The 22,949-nt window shown below is 45.1% G+C and overlaps 1 protein-coding gene across 8 annotated transcripts in view; it reads left to right on the forward strand.

The window, feature by feature from the left end:
• BMPR1B (bone morphogenetic protein receptor type 1B) overlaps positions 1 to 22,949 on the forward strand; it is an 804,535-nt gene that overhangs the window by 635,315 nt on the left and 146,271 nt on the right. For 6 of the 8 annotated variants that reach the window (XM_063917486.1, XM_063917497.1, XM_063917476.1 and 3 more), the window contains one exon: positions 14,661 to 14,960. The exons of the other annotated variants lie outside the window; for them this stretch is intronic. In XM_063917486.1, coding sequence (XP_063773556.1) covers positions 14,855 to 14,960 — 106 coding nt within the window. In that variant the 5' untranslated portion in view covers positions 14,661 to 14,854. The remainder of the gene's footprint in view (positions 1 to 14,660; positions 14,961 to 22,949) is intronic. 8 annotated transcript variants of the gene reach the window in all.

Consider the following 22,949-nt stretch of genomic DNA (forward strand, 5'->3'; position numbering starts at 1 on the left):
CATGCACGGAACTGTCGTGCATGTTAGCGCAAAGTAGGTGTATTAGTATTTCTGGGACCCTCTCTACCCCAGGGCCTATAGAGGCTGTACCCCCTGCAATGGTTCAAAAATCCACCACTACCAAAGATAGCATAAACCTGTATTTTCCATATTGTCTATGGTATTGGAATATTTAATGACTTTAAACTTCATGATTATTGTAAAGCTGTTTTAACTTAGTTCATTGTCTGCTGGAAAATTCAGCCAAACTTTTTGACATTTGTTTCAAAGAATCCAGTCTGGGCCTTCACGCCTCCCTACCTTCATTAAAACAGAACTTGGCAGGCAGCCAGCAAAGCTTGGAGACCTTTGATGATTTTTATAAATTGTTTAATAAATTGTATAAACGTTAACCCTTGTGGCTGCCGAGAAGCACAGTTTGAATCTGACTTCTATTATAAGAGAGCCCCAAAACATTTTAAGGCTGTGTTGGGGGAGTGGAGTGTCCCTTTAATGCATATATATGTTAATACAATCTATATGGCACTATAAAGGTGGCTGGGCATAAAGAGTGAGCACTGTTTTTTATTCCACTGGTACTTGAATAAATATTTTAATTTGCGAATGAACATTGACAATATGGTGGCTCATGAATGAGCAATTTACTGCTAATCTTATTTTTATAAGACCTGAACTTCAGCCAAAACCATAAATGTTGGATGATACTAAATTTAAACATATAGGTGATATCTGCAATAAGGAGTTTATTTTAAGAAGGTTTAGGGAGTATTTTTTCTGGACAGGGCAGGCTAAATAACAGCTGAGCGATGTCTATAAACCTTTAACATGCTTGCAGGTCTTCTGAATACCGTCCATTCATAATAAACAGTTTAATGCAAGTAACAGTTTAATACATTTAAAGACTATTGGGTTTTATGGATATGTACATTTCAAATGTAATTTTCATGAATATTTCATCTGCTTCTCATGCTCAACTTAATCTGCCATAACAACATGGTGCATACAACATCTGGAGCTATGATTAGGCAACTGAATTTTACTGGCATGAAGCAAATAAGCAGTTAATAATAATGATGTCTTAACTTTATCTACTTACCTACATACCTATGTATTTATCTATCTATTAATATATCATTCTACAGAACATAGAACATGCAATACCATCCTTAATTACTTACAGTGTGTGTGTGTGTGTGTGTGTGTGTGTGTGTGTGTGTGTGTGTGTGTGTGTGTGTTTGGGTATATAAAAGGAAACTACTATACTACAGTACATATATGTTCAAGAGATACAGTGCATCCAGAAAGTATTCACAGCGCTTCACTTTTTCCACATTTTGTTATGTTACAGTCTTGTTCCAAACATGAATAAATTAATTTTTCCCTCAAAATTCTACACACAATACCCCATAATGACAATGTGAAAAAAAATGTTTTCAAGATTTTTGCAAATGTCTTAAAAATAAAATCTAGACTTCCGGGTACGGCGCGCCGATGCGTGCAGCAGCAGCAGTGTGAGCTCCGTGTGCCGCCCCAGCCCGCGCTAGCCCTCACGCTGCACATAGCGACATAACCCGCTCCCGGACCCCTCACTTGCTTGTGAGAATACCTCTGGCACCTGATGGAACGCTTCCTGGCCGCCCCAGAAGCGGCTAAACCCCTTAAACAACGTTCTGCAAAAACGAAAGGGGATTCCAAGATGGCCGCCGGACAGCAGACACAGCCGCAGTAGCAGCCAGTACACACAGAACGTGAGTTACATTCCTCATCTGACTCCTCTGTGAACACTGTTCTCTCTGCACATGCTGTCCCCTCAACACAGACGTCTAATAAGACCACAGAACAGACTGAGGGCCCCATTACATACTCTGACATGGTAAAGGCAATTCAGGACTCCATTAACCCTATCATGGAATCTCATGCTGCAAAAGTCACGCAGGCAGTACATGACATCAAATCACAGTTTAAACAGCTTTCCAAACGGGTGCAAGCTAATGAACAGCGCCTTGGGGAGACTTTTCATGACGTCGCTGATTTAAAGGAACAGTACGCCTTTCTTCAGAAATCCCATTACCAGCTTCTTAATAAGGTCGACGATCTCGAGAACAGATCACGTCGAAATAACCTAAGAGTGGTTGGGCTGCCTGAGGCACTTAAAGGGCCAGCACTCTTTTCCTTCATACAAGACACGCTGCCTGATCTGCTTGACATTCAAGATTCCTGCGCAGGTATGATTGTGGAGAGGGCCCATCGTATTGGTCCGGCAAGGTCTACACAGGATTCCCGACCCCGGGCCGTTATATTCCGTTGTTTGAATTACATCCATAAAGACACTATCTGGTCTGCGTCTCGATGTAAGCGGAATTTACAATGGAACGACGTGAGGATTTTTATCTTCCAAGATTATTCGGCAGAGGTGGCCAGGGCACGGCATGAATTCACCCCACTTTGTTCCCGCCTAGTCAAAGCAAATAGAAAATTTGCTCTCATATACCCGGCCCAATTGCGTCTGTTCAAAGGATCTTCATTTACAGACTTCTCCACCGTGGCTGATGCGGAAGCATATATGTTGGAGGAGGAGAACGGCCGTTCTTCACTACACCCGCCTTCAACGGACACGACTTCTGATTGCTAACCACGGTTGCAAAATTCCTTAGCGTGGTTCTATCCTCCTTTAATGGCGATAACTTTATTGCTCCGATAAACCTGTTTATGTTATAACCGTTACTCACTAGAGGTTCTTGAAATTGATAGTGGGAGGAGGCGCCTCTCTTACCGATTTAATTGCTAGGTTGGGTGCCATTTCACCGTTTAACCCCATTCTGAATGGGATGCTCACTTTAAGGCGCCTTACAACCTAAAATTTTCCATATGTTGTTTTTAGTTATGTTTTGTTTATGCCATATATAAGCTATGCTTATTGTCTCACAGTACCAGGGCTGGGGCAAGCCTGGAGCTCTTATCTGGTTCTCCATTTGGCGAACTATAGGTTTATTTAAATTATTTTTGTGCCCGAAGTGAACTTTTGATGTTAACCTCTTGATCCACTTTTTCTGGATCCTCTGTTTTACTTTCCCCCACCTCTTTTACCCATTGTTCTCTCCTCTATGTGTCTTGTCCTGTTGCTTCTCAATGTCCAAGCTAGCAATGTATTTAGTAGATATGACAGTATTGGTTTCACTTATTGCCATGAATCATTCCTCTTTTCAACAGTATTATGACCAGTTTAAAAATTGGCACATATAATGTAGGTGGTTTCCACTCCCCCATAAAGAGGAAGAAAATCCTACTTTACCTGTCTAAACTGCATGTAGATGTTGCATTTCTTCAGGAGTCTCATCTCCTTCCCCCTGAGATTGACAAACTCAACTGCCTGGGCTGGAGAGTCTTGGCGTCCGCCCCATTTACTACCAAGGCCCGTGGGGTTCTCATTTTGATTAGACGCTCAGTCCAGGTAGACCTTCATTCCTCCCAATCTGATCCCGGAGGCAGATTCCTCATTGTAGACGTCACTCTAGAGGACTCACGTTTTCTCTTGTGTAATGTATACGCCCCCAATATTGATCCCCAACCCTTCTTTCTGTCCATTGCCGCTAAACTGCACCCACACTCACATAAACAGGTGGTACTAGCAGGTGACTTTAACTCCACTGTATCCAACGCTCTTGATAGAAATACCAAATCCAGATCTACCCAGTATACCCCCAAATATGGTTTACCATATTTAATGTCACAGCTGCATTTGGTGGATGTGTTGCGGGCCTGTCATCCAGTTGACCGTGAATACACATGTTTATCGGCTGCTCATGGTACACTGTCGAGAATCGATTCTTTGCTCATCTCGACTTCTATGTTCACCAGGGTGCAGACCTCTGAAATAGAACCGGTGTCCTTGTCGGACCATGCGGTCTGCTGGATGACTCTCGCCACCTTCCCCAATAGAGGTCCTGTCAGACAGTGGCGCTTTCCATCCCACTTGACCAATTCCATTCAATTTAGAAACATGCTGGAGGCATCATGGGCTGACTTTAAACATTGTAATGTAACCGCAGAGAATGAATCACCGCTCCTGTTCTGGCAAACGTCTAAGTCAGTACTAAGAGGCTCTATTATCTCCTTCACCTCCAAACATAAGAAAGACACACAAGCTCTGTATCTTGATGCTCAATCAAAACTCACTGACGCCTACCAAGCATTCACGCAGTCCCCCACCCCAAGCTCCAGAAAACTCTACTATGAACAAAAATCCCTTTTTGACAAACTCTTATCTCAAACCGAATCTAAATTAACGTTTATGTCCCAATGTAGATTCCATAAATTTGGCAATCGATCTAGTCGTTTGCTTTCAAATCTCTTGAAAGGTCAACATCTCCCAACACTTATACATGCTTTAACCAAGGCAGACGGCACGGTGGTACATGATTGTGGCCAGGTGTCTGAGGTTCTGCAATCTTTTTATTCCTCATTATACTCTGAACCCTCTGTTGATCACCAACAACAACACTCTTTCTGGTCTTCCCTTACGCTCCCCTCTCTGCCCGCTACCTCATCCCAACCCCTACTGAACCCCATTACTGAGGAGGAGGTGCTCCATGCGATTCAAGGTTTGAAACCAAACAAAACCCCTGGACCGGATGGTCTAACCAATGAATACTATAAAATATTGGCCCCTCAACTGGTCAAACCCCTTTGTGAACTATTCAACTTGTTGCTGTCTGGAACACCCCCTCCCCTATACTTCAATGCCGCGATCCTGAAAATTCTCCATAAACCAGGGAGAAACCCCCTGCTTCCCAGTTCATATAGACCTATATCCTTATTGAATACGGATTACAAGATATATACCAAGATCTTGGCAGACCGGGTAAAGCTTCTCTTGCCCTCTCTGATACAGGAGGACCAGACGGGATTTATCTGGGGGCGCCACTCCACGGTAAATGTGCGTAAGATACTGACTGTCATGCAGTGGTTGGAGACTTCGGGAGACCAGAACCCCTATGCCCTTCTCTCCCTTGATGCTGAGAAGGCTTTTGACCTAGTTACATGGGACCACCTTTTTGACACCATGCACAGGTTTGGGTTCCCAGAGGCCTTCATCCATGCAGTACGCCTTCTCTACCATGACTCTTCCTCTCAAATCCTCTCTAACAATTATATGTCCTCTCCCATCCCCCTCCATAGAGGGACCAGACAAGGATGCCCCCTTTCACCCCTTCTATTCGCTATAGCGATAGAACCTCTGGCCACTGCACTGCGCATGTCCCTAAAATATACGGGTATTGTCGTTGGGTCGACTGAAGTGAAACTCAGTCTATTTGCCGATGACATGCTTTTATTTATCTCTAAACCCCAATCCTCCATCCCTGCTATAAAGTGCATTATAGACCATTTTAGCTCCTTCTCGGGATTTCGTGTGAACTATGACAAGTCTCGCCTCCTCCCTCTGGGCTCTGGTCATTCTGCAAACCTTCTATCCCCTACACTGACACAATTCACAATTTGCCGCTCTCCACTTAAATACCTAGGCATCATGATTCCCCGTAGTCTAGACGCCCTATACTCTGCTAACTTCCACCAGATATACTCCTCGGTGGAGAAAATACTGAACGGATGGATGGATTTACCTCTGTCATTGTCTGGTAGGGTAGTGGTTATTAAAAGCTTTGTTTTTCCCAAATTATCCTATCTCCTCCAGATGCTTCCCCTGCAACTCTCCAAGTCAGATATCCAACGATTTGACTCCCTGTTTACAAGATTCATCTGGGCAAAAAAGAAATCTAGAGTATCACGCCAAGTTTTGCGTCTGCCGAGACAGGAGGGTGGTTTTGGGATGCCGGACATCTCTGCTTTTCTCAAATGCAGCCATGTATCGCTACATGGTAGATTGGTTCTCTGGTGGCTCCGTATATACCCTCCCCAACATAGAGGAACACCTCTTCCACGCTTTCTCCCCAGCTGCTCTCCTTCATGCACCTACCTCACTGATCCCTTCACATATAAAATCCAACATACTCTTTCAAGACACTTATAAAGCCTGGAAATCTATCAACAAGCGATTACACAGAAACTCCTCTAACTCCCCATACACCACCTTTTGGGGCAACCCACAGTTTCCCCCTGGTTTGGACGGCTGTGCTTATCTGACGTGGAAAAAGAAGGGCATCTCGTGCATCCGAGATATCTTTGACCCTGGGGGCAGGATCCACTCTTTCTCTGCATTATCAGATAGATATGGTCTACCCAACTCCCAATTTTACATGTACCTCCAATCCCGTCATTTTGCACAGTCGATACCACCTGGAATGGCCCTTGATACGGCCATTGACCCTCTTACCCCCCTTCTGCGTCTAAATCTGACCATAGGATATAGGCTGCGTAATTTATATTCCATCCTCATAGACTCAGGGAAAACACCCTTGCAAAGTGTTCTCCATTCACGCTGGAAGCGGGACATACCTGATTTCCTGGATATGTCGGTACTTATGTCTACACTGTCCCCCACATTTAAATATTTAAAGTCTGCAGCTTTGCAAGAGACTCACCTCAAATTCTTAAATAGAGCCTACATCTCCCCGAAACAGCACTCCTATTTCACCCTGGCCTCTACGGGTCGATGCTTTAAATGTGGGATGGCTGAGGCCACCTACTATCATAATTTCTGGGACTGCAGGAAAATAAGAAATTTCTGGAACAAACTGATAAACCATATTAATGATATTTTTTCAATTCGAATTAACAAGCTCCCTACTGCATGTCTATTCTACTGCTTTTCGGATTGGGACTTAGGACCACACAAACAGAAGATTATACCTGCCCTGACCGTTATCCTTACTATCGCTAAAAAATTAATCCTCACCCATTGGTTGCACAGACAATCTCCGACTATTGCAGAAATGAGAGCCTCCCTACTAAATAACATATTCTATGAGCGACAGGCCCTAGTACCGGACATAGAGTCAGGGGCCCCTAGATTCTATGGGAAATGGGAAACTGATATTCAAAGCTTTGATAACGCCACGCAACTCAGAATTCAGAAAATCTTTGAACCCACTACTTGGTATTTATATAGACAGCTTGTTTAATACCCTTAACTTTGCTAAGGTAGAAACGTGCTGAACCGGTAAATACTATCTACTTCTCGCTGCCGACTGGACACATATCCAACCTATCAGCCTTATGGTATAAATATTTCTTTAGAGAATAATGAAGATGTATATTGTCCTGTTTTATGTCTTGTCCACCCCACCCCCTCTTCCCTTTCTTTCCCCCCCCCCTCCTCTCTCTTTCTTCTCTTTTACCTTTCCTTTATAATTTCTACGATTTCAAATTTTTACTTACCCAATCTTCTTTACAAAATAGAAAATTGTTTGAAGAAGGGCTATTCTCTCTTTGTTTTATGCTTTCTTTCTCCTTGTCTGTAATGGGTCCCAGATGCTAAGGGGCTAACTAGTCAGATACTGAGATTTATTACTGGTCTCTATTCTCGTTGGATTCCTTCGTGCTTATTGAATACCAAATTTTACACTTCACTGAGCAGGATGGTAATCCTAACCAATAGGAGAGAAAGATATCCCATGGATACCACCTATTACCAATCTCTTATATGTACTATATGTAACTCTGCATGTATATTACTCATACCGAGACATTATTGTATGAACCTGACCTACCTCGCCTTTCAATATTTGTACCTTTCCACTGTGATTCCAGACTTGGAAGTTTGTATATCTATTTCTAACCTTCTTTAATAAACATTGTTTTGGAAAAAAAAAAAAAAATCTAAAATCACATGTACATAAGTATTCACAGCCTTTTCTCAATACTTTGTTGATGTACCTTTGGTAGCAAGTACAGCCTCAAGTGTTTTTGAATATGATGCCACAAGCTTGGCACACCTATCGTAGGGCAGTTTCGCCCATTCCTATTTGCCGCACCTCAAAAGCTCCATCAGGTTGGATGGGAAGAGTCGGTGTACAGCCATTTTCAGATCTCTCCAGAGATGCTCAATCAGATTCAAGTCTGGGCTCTGGCTGGGCCACTCAAGGACATTCACAGAGTTGCCCTGAAGCCACTGCTTCCCCTGACTGCACGTCCCTGATAGATAGATAGATAGATAGATAGATAGATAGATAGATAGATAGATAGTATATCTCAGTATATTGATGGAGAGCTGAATAGTACATTTAATACTACTCTTTGTTGGGTCATGTTTCTGTTCTCATTATATTGGACCTTATTACCACTTTTGACACTGTCGATCATCAACTTCTCGAAGACACTCTATTCAATTGGTATAAGTGGTATAGTTTTCTTCTGGCTCATGTCATACTACTAGCTATTCTTCCCCGTCTCTTCTTACTTGTCTGTTGTCTTCTCCCTCTTTGAATAGCAATGATCCTAGGTTTTCTTTTCTTCTTCTGCTACAGTACTTATACCTTATCAGCTTATAGCATGCATTTCCATTCTGGTGGACATATTACATTTTAATACAATAAAATAGGAGTGAAAGAGCAAATTTGCAGGTGTTTCTTTTCTTATAAGACGGTGCACACATGTCTATCGTTTTACTATATATAAACTTCACACCCAGACTTCTGCAATATGTTTTTAATTGGACAAGGTGGAATGATCATTGTAGCCTACATAAAGATAAAAGTGTCAGTTACATAATTACGTTACATTACCGATTAATGGTGCAGCTTCTAAATAAAATAAAAACTATATATATATATATATATATATATATATATATATATATGTTACAAAAAAAGGTGCCTTTCTTCTAGTGCATAATAACAACGGGCAGCACATTCACAGCTGCATTGGGCGAACTACGGTAATGCTCAATGTGAGGTGATGCTGAGATGTTTAGTTGTGAGGTGTGTCCGGGTAGTTGTGAGGTGTGTCTCTGTTCCCCATGGTGCCCCTGCCTGTGATGTGCACAGCAATGAAAGGCTGATTTCAGGGAAAAAGAGGGGAATAGAACAGCCTAGCCCTTCTAAAGCGGTTGGGTATATTTTGTCAACTTTCATAATGTAACCATCCAGCATGTGTTCATGTTGACATTCACCATGCTGACATTCATTCCTTCTATAGCATTATTGCTCCGACTGGTTAACCCTAGTACTGGTTATTGGAAAGTAGACGGAACCCCACATGTTTTTTCCCCACATATTCCAATACCAGCATTAGCTTAGAGGTCTGCGGCTGGTTATGGATTGGGGGGGGGGGGGGGGGGAGGAGGCTTGGGAGAACCACTTTTTTTCCATTTTAAAACATCCATTTGCTGTTGGTTTTGATCGGAAATGTCAAACTCGACAGCAAATACAGCAGGCAAACAGTGACGGACATCGACATCTGGTCTAGTTGTATCTGAAACCTGAATATTAGTATATTGCCTCTTTTTAGGCAGCAGCACACCATCTATACCCATTGGGAACCATCAGTTTTAGAATCAAAAATTGACAGTTAGTAAATGTACCCCTATTACAGTGTGTCTGTTATGTTTTCCATGCAATCATGTTTTAGTAGGGGCAAATAGGGTCTTATTTCTGTGTTTTGAAATGCTACCTTATACAGCATAGCCAGGGCTGTGTTTTCGTATGGGCTCAATGGGCTCTTGCCCAAGGGCCCCAGGAGTATAAGGATCCTAGACTGATAGCTGAGGGTCCCCCCTTTCCAGGGGTACCAGATTTTTGAAAATCGGCCCTGGGGAACCAGAGATATCCGACCTCAAAGTAGTGGTCCCCATCCAAGCCTGTTAATTGCTCTTCCCAGACAGATATCTCGGGTTCTGTCTGACTTAGACTTTTTCTGAGGGTATAATCCAAAAGCTGTGACTCTCCCCTTTCAGTGAACATTGGCAGCTTGTCTCTACTATGCCCAAAACCAGAAACATCAGCCTTCAAGCAGCTGATCCCTGCTCCGGCTTCACACGCCTAATATGCCATTTTAGGTTTTCATTGGTAAATTGCTCTGGCACCTGAACTCTGAGCCCTAAGTCCCCAGTACCTTGTGAAAAGTGGTACTCTATAGTTTTTTATCCCGTTCAAAGCTAAAAATATATTTCAGGAACTTGAGATATCTGCAGTCAAGCAAGCTGCCCTCCCACTGGAAAATGATAAATATAAAGCCCACTCCACTATCCAGCTCCCCCCTATGAATTAAACACCCCCTACCACCCTAAAAGTCATGTACCAGGGCTTCTTCATTCAGCCCAATGCCCCCTTCTACAGTTTAGCCCCATCTGTGCAGTAAAGGAGTAATTAGCAGAAATGACTGCTCCAGGTCCTACATGCTGAGCGGAAGATAGAACAATCCCTACCGCCCACGGGACTTCAGAGCTGCCGCTGATAGCACCCCCCACCCCTACCACTGGAGGATGGGTAGGGAGCCCAGTGCATTGCTGTGCCCAGGGGCCTACACTGCTGTTAAGACGGCCCTGAGCATAGCTTGGGGCTAACACTTCTCACTAGCGAGGGCACAGAGCAGGATTCACTGCAGCAACAAACAAACTATAATATCTGAAAATAGACTTGAAATCCTTTAGTGTTAAAAAGACCCATTGCATCAACCACTGTTATGCTACATTATTCTTACAGCCATGTGCCAAAAATAGCTGAGCCATTCATTTGAAGAGCATGACAGAGTGCATACTGGCAACAAACATATAAGTAGACATTTATCCTTGCTGGAGAAACTATCTGATCAAATGTATAATGGATGTAAATGTATACAGTTCTTTCAGATGTATTTGCTTTAATTAATGCTGAGTGAGTGAGATTTAAACTAAATTTACTATAGGCATGGATGATATAATAACATTCTTTTGAGGCAACCATTCAGACTTCTGTGATACCTGGCTACCCTGGTTGGAGTTTAAGGAAACCTCTACACCTTATACATTGGAGCTGCAGCTATATCACATCCCCCTCCCCAGTCATCCAACCATCCAACTTTCCCATCTTCCCACCTCCCCAGCCTCTTGTTTATACTTGTTTTAAACTCGTTGCTTCTATTCCGTGTCATCTTGGTGCCTTATGTTGGGTACTTTGTCAGGACACATTGAAACCGTATATACCATTGTTTCCAATTTTGCATCTCCATATAAATTTATGCTATTACATAATGTGATGTTTTTTAATCCTGGATATTTTTCTTGTACATTATTAACTTTTGAATTCTGTATGCAACTTTTTCATCAGTACAAATAGTTTGAATAAAAATAAATGATACGAGCCCCCAGAGGCTGGTGAAGCGTCTATTTCTCCATGTCCTCTGCAATAATACAGTGTACTTTCATATAAGAGCAGCATTGCCACGTCAGTACCGTCATGCAGCATTTCATCCATAGCTTTCTGCTTTGAACAAAAACATGGCAGTGTGTTTGTTGGCTAGTATGGTCCTTACTAAATGAATATTCTCTAACCTGTGCATTCTCTCAGGACGTTTTGTGACCATCAACATATTTTACTGCATTTGCACTTCACAGGTGAAATAAAAAATGCAGTAAAACATACATGTTGCCACCTGGCTTCTGCAAGCCTATTTGGCCAATGCGGCTAATACTTCTTTCAGGAACACTGTGTCAGACTAGACTCAGTAATTGCAACCGCTCATGGCACAACTTTAGCATCTACATGGGAAAAAAATGGCAAGATATACAAATAATCATCTGTTTCAGTTTTCACAATATGTTTTAGACTGAGCTGGTGCCTGGGAGTAACTATTGAGCCTTTCTGCCTGTGGGCCCTCATTCTGAGTTGATCGCACCATGCAACTTTTTGCTGCTGGTGCGATCAACTAATCTCCGCCTATGGGGGAGTGTATTTTAGCATAGCAAGGCTGCGATCGCATGTGCAGCCCTGCTATGCTAAAAAAGTTTCACACAAAACAAGACTCACCCAGTGCGATTGATCCAGCGATGAAGGTCCCGATCCTGACGTCAGACATCCGCCCTCCGTTCGCCTGGACACACCTATGTTCTTCGTACCACTCCCCAAAAACGGCTGGAAACGGTGAGTATCCGCCCCGGAACGCCTCCCACCTGTTCATCTTCTTGCGATCGCCGCTGCGATAACATTTGTTGCTGGCAGCGTCGTTGCCCAGCGACAATCGTCAAACGAAGAATCGCTGCGTGCGAACGGGTCGTAATGACCCCAGTGTTTCATAATCTTACATTTTGGACTTACATTGTGAAACTAGTGATAACCACATACTGTACAGTAGTTTGCACACTGGGTGCCATGATTTGGTGGTTCAGATGCAAATTAAATTATTTATGATCAAAATAATAGGCAAAACCAGTGCTGGTGGTTGCCAATCAGAAGCACAGCCCGGTCTACCACAACATAACTGATCAATAGGATAAGGTTGGGTACACACTTATCGGCCCAATTTGTGATTTTCACACAAATCGAAATTACTAATCGGTCATATAGTTAAGTGTGTATGCCCGATTGCCGTCTCCCGCAGGTCGCATGCAATGTCTTCTGGTCAGCTGTGCTGCATGGCCTACCACAAGATATAATGTACAATGCCATGCGCATCCTACAGCGTGTCGTTGTCCCTTGCATCATGCAAGTGTGTGCTCATTGCACGATCCAAGGGCCCGTAGGATTGGTCGGATACACATCTTTCTGATGTGTACCTGGCCTAACAAATACCTACAATTTACTTCATTTAATATTTTTTTCTGATAAGAAACTATTGGCCTAGGGGTGCAATGAAAAAATGCTGATACTCTAGAGCGCCGTGATTCAAGAAAGTTCAGGGACCACTGGTATAGTGCAAGTTCTCTCCTAATACAATGGGCCTTTTTCAGATCTGGTCACTGCAGCGGCAGCGATCGCAGTCTGTAGCCCTGTGCTGTGTGCACACGTGCAGCAGCCGCACTGCGCGTCCTTTCGCATGTCTGCGGGTGGGAGGGGGTAGGGCCTGGCATGCGGGGCGGACTAGCCCTGTGCTGGGCGTCCACTCACATGTCAGAGATCTTGATCGTAGATGTGAGTTTTTTCACACATCTACGATCAGCTCTGAATTAGGCCTCATGTTAGTTGGGCAGGCCCCACCTCAGTCCCCTGCCCAATTCTTTCCATGCATTGTTTGGTTTAGGGGTGAGAATTACATCCCTGCACTGACCCTAACAGAGCTGCCTTGGCGTGATTCTGGGTACTATTTTATTTCACGCAAGATCTTACTTAGTTTGAGTTTGTCCTACACCAAGTGACCTAAATCTGTTACAGCGTAGTTCTCAGCTCTAACTCCTGGCTAGAATCGCATAGAAATAAGTTTTTACAATATTTTAAGTATTTCCCCAGAGACTTTAACATCTTTGATTTGAAGAATGTAGTGACTTCGAGCCAAACAGGCCATGTGGGCAGTTATATAAGTGGCTTTGAGGGGAAATAAAATATGGGCCATGCAAAATGATGTGAGATTTTGCATTAAAATAGTTACATTAATGTTCCATGAAAACACCATGATACACATCTTTGTTCTGTTTGTTATTGTGGCAGTGCTATTGTAACCACAAACACATTTGTTGCAGCTATTTTATGTAAGAAAAAAAAAACACAGAACGATGATACATAATTTAAAACACACTTTTTTTTTTATTTGAAGAAATCATATCGTATAAAAAGCAAGTTATTTCCATTTATGGTTATGGTGCATCAACTTTTGTATCACTGAAGATGTGTTCCCTTATAACACTGGCATCTCATAGGACTGTAGATAATTTTCCCATGCCTGGCTGTAAATCAAAGCAGACACCCTTTCTTAGTTCTTATTTTTGAAGGATCCACTGATATTAAAAGTCTTGCCTGCAATATCAAGTGTGGCAGTAGGCTCTTCCATAGTCTAAGTGTTTGGAAGCTGGTCCTGATGGATAATGAATACTTGCAGGGACAAACATATTAATATTAATAATTAATCTTCATTTGCAATAACTGGTGAATTCAGACACGATCTAAGATCATGTTTAAAGTTATACTGCTGACACAGTTAAAATGCTTTAACTAACATTAGAACCCTGTCAGTATACTCTGCTCAACATCATACTGATGAAAAAACTGATTGTTGACATTTTGACTGTCGGCAAAGTATACCGACTTTAGCACTGCCAATGGAAGCTAAAGGCGATGATCCCACGCCTTATACCCTTCTCTATACATTGGCTTAAATAGATTTTTAAAAAGGAAGCACAGATGATGACTGGAGGGTGGAATTTGTCCCGCAAGTAACAAAACAAAGTCTGTAAAAAGCAAGGAAAACATCAAACAGTAAGGTTGGGTACACACTTGCCGATGTGCACCCGATATATAGTCCGAATCGGTGGATTGGACTATATATTGTATACATCAGCAAGTGTGTGTACCCTGTATCGTTAACGAGGCATGCTCCCGCGGGTCGTTATCAAGGTACAATATCTTTAGTTTTTAACTTTAAATCTAAAGATATTGTACAAGACGGTATGCGCATGGATGTGGGTGCATGCTGTTACTGATGTTATCGTTCAGTGTGTATGAACGATATTGTTTGCGGGGGATCTTGCATGATGTCAGTGACATCGGCAAATGTGTGTACCTAGCCTAAGAAATATTAAGGAAATAAAACTGATTTAAGTCAGCATTTTTATTCTTTCTCCTTATTTTTTTCCCCAGCGGTAATCTCTTGTAGTCTCGTGAGATGACAAACACAGCATGGCAGAATGCAACTATCACAATCTGACTTGCTACATCTCTTGGAGAATGCTGAGTATTAGGACCAACCCAGTTGAATAACTCCAAGCTTGCCGGATTAAAAAAAATAAAAAATAGAATTCTAAAAATCAGAAGAAAATTATGACTACAAACAAATGCATCAAATGTCCCCACAAGGCCACCACCCTACAGGACAAAGTCCCTGTAAAGTCTACCGTCAGTCTGCTCCTGTATTTGTGAATGCACTAGATGGACTATTAGGTACATTTGCTTAAATAGAAATGTCCTGTGCACTTGGATGTTTTAAACATGTATAAATGTCTTTTATTTACTTATGTTAACCATCCTTAAAGATTAGTGGGATAATCATTTGTTACTGGTCTGCTTGTTCACTATCTTATTAGCGCTCAGCATTGGCTTTTTGTGGCCTGGGGTGTGTGGTCTGTGCAGTTGCGCTCTTGGAGGCTGTGCGTGTGTCCTGAAAAGGGGAAAGAATCCTTACCACCATAGACTGACCTTTGTGTATGTAGCTCCGGGCTTACCTATAGATCCTCATTTAAATGTTTACACTGTGGCTCACATGGGTTCTATTACAACTTTGGCACTACCTGTGTGGAGTTTGTATTTGTAATTGTCCCTGTGTTTGGATGGGTTTGCTTTTGGTGCTCTAGTTTCTTCCCATATTCCTAAAACCACACTGGTTGGTTAATGTGTGTATTGGTACACAATGTAGATTGTAAATCCACTGGGATTGTCACATTTCCGCTTGTACATGAACAAAACCTTGCATTAAACAGAATCTAGCATTAGCATAAGGTAGATCAGGCTTCTGCATCCGCCCTCACCTACAGCCACTTTGCACAATACTCAGAATCAACCATTCTACTTAATCTTCATCCCCAACACTGCTGCAACCATCTGCACTCCATGTAATAAGCCAGAAGCCTCCATATAATGCTCATTGTTTCCAGTCACCCAGATGTGAAGTCTCAGGACCAAGGATTATTACCCCTTTGCAGAATGCATAGAAGTTGCAGGACTGGAGCTGCCAAAGCAAAGGCAAGTGGGGTGCAGTGATGCAGGTTGTGTGGGACTGTAGGGAGCAGAGTGGCGTGTAGTGCTGCTGGGTGAGTGGGACTGGAGAGAGCAGAGTGGGGTGTAGTGCTGCAGGGTGAGTGGGACTGCAAGGAGTAGAGTGGGCGCAATGCTGCAGGGTGAGTGGGACTGGAGAGAGCAAAGCGGAGTGCAGTGATGCAGGCTGAGTGGGACAGGGGGAGCAGAGTGGGGTGCAGTGCTGCAGGGTGAGTGGGACAGGAGGGAGAAGAGTGGGTTGCAATGCTACTGGCTGAGTGGGAATGGAGAGAGCAGAGTGGGGAGATGTGTTGCAGGGTGAGTGGGACAGGAGGGAGCAGAGTGGGGTGCAGTGCTGCAGGGTGAGTGAGACAGGAGGGAGAAGAGTGGGTTGCAATGCTGCTGGGTGAGTGGGACTGGAAAGAGCAGAGTGGCGTGTAGTGCTGCAGGATGAGTGGGACTGGAGAGAGCAGAGTGGGGTGTAGTGCTGCAGGGTGAGTGGGACTGGAAGGAGTAGAGTGGGCGCAATGCTGCAGGGTGAGTGGGACTGGAGAGAGCAGAGTGGGGTGCAGTGATGCAGGGTGAGTGGGACAGGAGGGAGCAGAGTGGGGTGCAGTGCTGCAGGGTGAGTGGGACAGGAGGGAGAAGAGTGGGTTGCAATGCTGCTGGGTGAGTGGGACTGGAGAGAGCAGAGTGGGGAGCAGTGTTGCAGGGTGAGAGGGACAGGAGGGAGCAGAGGGTGGAGCAGTGTTTCATGGTGAATGGAACAGAAGGGAGCATAGGGGGGAGCAGTGTAGTAGGGTGATTGGGACAGGAGGGACTTAAGTGGGGAGCAGTGTTGCAGGGTGAGTGGGACAGGAGGGAGCAGAGTGGGGTATAGTGCTGCAGGGTGAGTGGGACAGGAGAGAGCAGAGGGGGGAGAGTGTTGCAGGGTGAGTGGGACTGGAGAGAGCAGAGGGGGCGCAATGCTGCAGGGTGAGTGGGACAGGCGGGGGCAGAGTAGGGTGCAGTTCTGCAGGATGAGTGGGACTGGAGAGAGCAGAGTGGGGTGCAATGCTGCAGGGTGAGCGGGACTGGAGAGAGCAGAGTGGGGTGCAGTGCTGCAGGGTTAGTGCGACAGGAGAGAGGAGAGTGGTGCGCAATGCTGCAGGATGAGCGGGACTGGATAGAGCAAAGTGGGCAGCAGTGTTGCAGGGTGAGTGGGACAAGAGGGAGCAGAGTGGGGTGTAGTGCTGCAGGGTGAGTGGGACAGGAAGGAGCAGAGTAGGGTGCAGTTCTGCAGGGTGAGTGGGACTGGAGAGAGCAGAGAGAGGTGCAATGCTACAGGGTGAGCGGGACTGGAGAGAGCAGAGTGGGGTGCAGTGCTGCAGGGTGAGTGGGACTGGAGAGAGCAGAGTGGGGTGCAGTGCTGCAGGTTGAGTGTGACTGGAGAGAGCAGAGTGGAGCTGCAGTGCTGCAGGTAGTGTGGGTGCATACAAGCCGTTATAGGTCTATATTAATAGTATATGTGTGTACACACACACACACACACACACACACACACACACACACACACACACACACACACACATTACAATAATGCTACTACCTAAAATTAACTAATATTCTACTAATTTAAATGCTATCCATTTACTGTAAAAATACTGCAATTAAAGAATGCTAAAATACTGTTTATTGATTGTAATTTGTGCTGTTTTAACCTGTGGTTAGATGAGAGCTGTGTGACAGTCAGCTAATGGCGTTTACTGAAGGCTTAACCAATTTGTTTTCAAAAAAGACTCTGGGGTCCACTTGTTATTAATAGAACTGCAAAAATCCACAGCGGGGAAAACAGAACAGGAAGGCATTCTCCATGGTGTTAATGGGCTCATCATATGGATGAAAAAGGCACCTGCCATGTCAGTAACAGTGAAATGAGGTTTCCTTATTTTGTGAGGGAATTAATGGTCCTCAAATTAGACTGTCATGAACAGTGCCTCATATAGAAGGAGACTAAAACCGTGCTGTCACAACAGAAATAGTTACCAGTAAACAGTGGTTCACACCGCTGACTCGCAAAATAGGGACATTCGTGAAAATGTCGAGTGTCACTACAGTTTAGGGTGTGGGAAGAAGTCAGAGTCTCTCCGTCATAGACAGAGATTTTCTGGCCTCTGTGATGGGCGGCTTGTGCGGCACCATTGGTACTGTGAGCGGCCTGATGGTAAGAGAGAGATCCGAAGCTGTGTCCTACGATGCTGCTTGGATCACTACTGCAGCAGGAAGTGTCTGCTTGTAATAGATTCCTCCTGCTGTATCACCATACAGTGCTATCACTGCTACTTCCAAGGAAGCCGCAGTGACAGTGCCTCATAGTTCTGTATGTGTTATTCTGATTAGAGTGCTGTATGTCAGGGACGTGCAGTCAGGGGAGGCAGTGCCTCCCCTGTCATTAATGATTAAGATAATACAAAGAAGATGCATATGACACATATTCTGTGTCATATGTATCTTCTTAATATTATTCTTAGGATTGCTCCCCTCTGTATGTGTTTGGGAGGCACCGATCGTGGTGCCTCCCGTTGTCACTGGGGAAAGTATGGGGAGCGGGGGGCGGGCACGGGCGGGGAGTAGCCTTGGGCAGAAAAAGCCCATTGAAAATATATGGGAAAGCGGCACCATTAGAGGTGCCGCTTTCCTACAGGGACGTGCTTTCAACCTATGAAAGCACGTCCCTGTCAGTGAGGCCACAGTGATTGGCCAGCGGATCCGTCACTGGATCCGCTGTCAATCACTGTGTGGGCGACGCTTGCGGAGGAGGTGCGGGCGGCTGGATGCGGCGATGGTGCGGGCGGCGGGATGCGGCGGTGGTGCGGGCGGCGGCGGTGCGGGTTGCGGTGGCGGCGGGGCGGCGGCGGAAATGTACCTTTATCCAGCAGAGTTTGGCAGCGGAGCGGTTCCAGTTTCAAAAATGGCGCCTCAGCGTCATTTTTGAAATTCAAGATGGCCGCCGCGAGCCAATCACGGCTCGCCGCGTCATCGCCCCGCCCACTCGGCTGACTTATATAAGTCAGCGCGAGGCTGAGGAGAGTCAGTCCGACGGCGGAGGAGGAGCTGTGAAGAGCTCCTGAAGAACGAAGACGCCGCAAGTCCTGGCTGGGCGGCGGCTATGCAAAAGAGCTTAGCAGCCGCCGCCCACCAGGTGAAGAAGACGCTGGAAGCCCTGGGGAGGTGGCGCCCCCCCAGGTGAAGATGCCGGAAGCCCTGGGAAGGCGGCGGCCACGCAAAAGAGCTTAAAGGCCGCCACCCCCAGGTGAAGGTCCGGTTTAATAAAGCTTATTTTCAAGACGTGTGGTGGTTTTATTTTAATATTTTCTTTACAGGTGGACTACAGGTGCCAGCGGGCCCTTTATGTCCAGGCATGCTGGCACTTGTGGTTCTCCAAGTGCCAGCATGCTGGGGCAGGCTTGCTGGGACCTGTAGGCTACCTGTAAAGAACAATATTACTATTCTTTGCAGGTGGACTACAGGTGCCAGCAGGCCCTTTATGTCCGGGCATGCTGGCACTTGTGGTTCTCCAAGTGCCAGCATGCTGGGGCAGGCTTGCTGGGACCTGTAGGCCACCTGTAAAGAACAATATTAACACAATGAACCCCGCACCCACCGCCACCAGGGGTGCGGGGCATAGCACTGGGCTATCAGCCCAGTGCTGGTTATTGCTCGGGAGGGGGGACCCCATTTTTATTTTTTGGGGTTCCCACTTTCCGAGGAATTCCAACCTTGGGCTGACTGGCTTGGGGGGCATATTAATGTTATGGCAGGGGGACCCCACACAGAGTGTCTCCCCTGCTATGGCATTACTCCCCCTGGCTGGTTCTGCCTAGTGCTGGTTTTACTGTTGTGTCGGGGGACCACACCTTTTTTTTTTTCGGGGGGGGGGGGGGGTTTGGAGGGCTTGTTAGCTGCCAGTGCCTCCCCAACCAGTGACCTCACCGCACGTCACTGCTGTATGTGTAGTTCTGATTAGAGTGCTGTATGTGTAGTTCTGATTAGAGTGCTGTACGTGTAGTTCTGATATGAGGGCTGTATGTGTAGTTCTGATTAGAGTGCTGTATGTGTAGTTCTGATTAGAGTGCTGTATGTGTAGTTCTGATTAGAGTGCTGTATGCAGGGGCGGATCCAGAAGAAAATGATAGGAGGGGCACCATGGAAGGGGCAAGTACATTTGCGTGCGGCTTCGGTGCATGTGAGGTGGTGCTTCTTATACAATGCCCACAGTTGTAGCGCTCATTATGCAATGTCCACTGTACTGGTAGTGCCCCTTATATAGACCCCATAGTAGTGGTGCCCCTTATGCAATGCCCGTATTGCCCCCAATAGTAATGTTGCCTGTAGTAATGGCCCCAGTCTTTTGGCGCCCTAGTAGCTATGCTCCCAGTGGTAATGCCCCTGCAGTTATGACCCCAGTAGGTTTACCCCCCCCCCCTTTAGTTTAGCCTCCCAGTGGTAATGCCCCCAGTAGTTTGACTGCTTGTAGTTTAGCCACCAGCAGTAATGCCCCCCTGTAGTTATCCCCCAGTAGTTTGGCCCCTGTAGTTATGCCCACAGCAGTATGGCCCCCAAGTAGTAATGCCTCTGTAGTTAAGCCGCCAGCAGTAATGCTCCTGTAGTTACGCCGCCAGTAATAATGCCCTCCTGTATTATGCCCCCAGTAGTTAGCCCCTTTGTAGTTGGCCCCCAGTAATAATGTCCCCCAGTAGTTTGCCCCCAGTAGATGCCCCCCAGTAGTTTGCCCCCAGTAGATGTCCCCCAGTAATAATGTCCTCCAGTAGTTTGCCCCCAGTAGTAATGCCCCCTAGGAGATTGCCCCCAATAGATGACCCCCCAGTAGTAATGCCCCCAGTAGATGCTCCCCCAGTAATAATGCCCCCAGTAGTAATGCCCCCCCACGCAGTAGTAATGTCCCTTGTTGATGCCCCCAGTAGCAATGCCCCTTGTTGATGTCCCCCAGTAGAAATGCCCCCAGTAGATGCTCCCCCAGTAATAATGCCCCAGTAGTAATGCCCCCCACCCAGTAGTAATGTCCCTTGTTGATGCCCCAAGTGGTAATGCCCCTTGTTGATGCTTGATGCCCCCTAGTAGTAATGCCCGCAGTAGATGCTCCCCCAGTAATAATGCCCCCAGTAGCAATTCCCCCCCACCCAGTAGTAATGTCCCTTGTTGATGCCCCCCAGTAGTGGTGCCCTCTATAATGGTGTACCCTGTAATGGTGCCCTCTGTAATGGTGCGACCTGTAATGGTGTCCTCTGTAATGGTACGCCCTGTGATGGTGTCCTTTGTAATGGTGCTCCCTATAATCATGTGTCCTGTAATGGTGCTCTCTGTAATGGTGTGCTCTGTAATGGTGCTCCCTATAATCAAGCACCCTGTAATGGTGCCCTCTGTAATAATGCACCCTGTAATGGTGCCCTCTGTAATGGTGTCCTCTGTAATGGTGTGCTCTGTAATGGTGCTCCCTATAATCATGCACCTTGTAATGGTGCCCTCTGTAATAATGCACCCTGTAGTGGTGCCCTCTGTAATGGTGCACCCTGTAATGGTGTCCTCTGTAATGGTATGCCCTGTGATGGTGCCCTCTGTAATGGTGCGCCCTGTAATGGTGCCATCTGTAATAATGCACCCTGTAATGGTGCCCTCTGTAATGGTGCACCCTGTAATGGTGCCCTCTGTAATGGTGCGCTCTGTAATGGAGTACAGTAAGTATGCATCTTAATAGGAGCAGGGTTTCTAATAGAAAAGTGAAATAGTGTGAAAAGTTATATTGTCGTTGGCATAAGTTGTATAAATATCTGCCAATCAAAATATTATGTTGCTGCAGTCTACACAAGCTACAGTTTCTAAGATTGCAAAGCATGTCCAATTATTACATATTTTTAGTAACACAATGTCATGTATTTAACTGATTGGCTACATTCCCTGTAGTAGGTACAGAAAGGCTAGTATGCAGCTGAAAGCATACGTTGGTAAACATGCCTCTATGATATGTGTTTCAGTTATACATGTCACAACTTTGCTATAATATTTATTACAGTAAAGCCTTAGCCATATCCCTATCTCCTTGTAACTTGTTATACTACATGAAATTGCATCAATAAACTAAATTATATTAAAAATATATATATAACAAAACGTGATCCTATAGAAAAAAATATAACGTAATAAAGAATATGTGGTTTCTGTTTTTTGGTTTCTTATTATCCTATAAGAGTAATTATTATTACCCTGCGAAGCACATTGTACTGTCAGCTAGAAATAATACAAAAGAACAGGTCAGCTGAGATGTGAAAGTGCCTCTCACTGTCTGGCTTCCTTCCTCACGCTCTCATCTTAGAACCTGTGAAAGGAATTTGCATCTCAGCTTTATAAGGGCCCTTCCTGTCAGCAGCAGGGGAATATGGGTTATGTCCTCCAAACAAAGGCCAGATCTGTTGTCAAGTTTGACTTTCCAAACGGCTGTGTAATCTAAATACTTTTTTTTTTTAATGCAATGTTTTTCTAAGAAACACCTGTTCTTTTCTCTATGTTGTTCCAACACACACAATCCACAAGGTGACCAAACTGGGCAATATTTAATATTAAATTATATTCCATGCTCTTTTCCCCTCAAACTTTGTCATACTAAATATATACTATTATGCTAATGTTATTATTGGTCACTTTTCATACGCAGATGCTACAAAAGACCTACATCATTTTACCCAAACACAGTCTCCTCGATAGCATCTTATTTTGGGTTAGCAGTGGCATACTGTAGAATCTCTGCACTTAGAGCATACTTACCTACTCTCCGACAAGTGTCGGGAGACTCACGATTTTTCGGGCAGTCCCCTCACCCACGGGAAGAGTGAGCAGATCTCCTGCATCCCACCCGCTTCCTATTGAAGCGGGCAGGATGAGGAGATTTTACGGAGAATTACAGTGTTCAGGTGTGGAGGGGTGGGTCTTAATTATGCAAATTTAGGACAATAAACCCCGCCCCTCCTCTCATACCTACAAACCACTTTTGGTGGTGGGGCTTAATGACTGACAGCCTATGGTCATCCCAGGGGCGTTTTAAGAGAGGAGGAGGCCCGTGTGCAGCCTTCTGCTCCAGGGGCCCTTTCCTCTCTGACTGATGCACAGGATTTAATATTTACCTCT

This window comes from Pseudophryne corroboree, chromosome 1, assembly GCF_028390025.1.
Source record: "Pseudophryne corroboree isolate aPseCor3 chromosome 1, aPseCor3.hap2, whole genome shotgun sequence".
NCBI lineage: Eukaryota > Metazoa > Chordata > Amphibia > Anura > Myobatrachidae > Pseudophryne > Pseudophryne corroboree.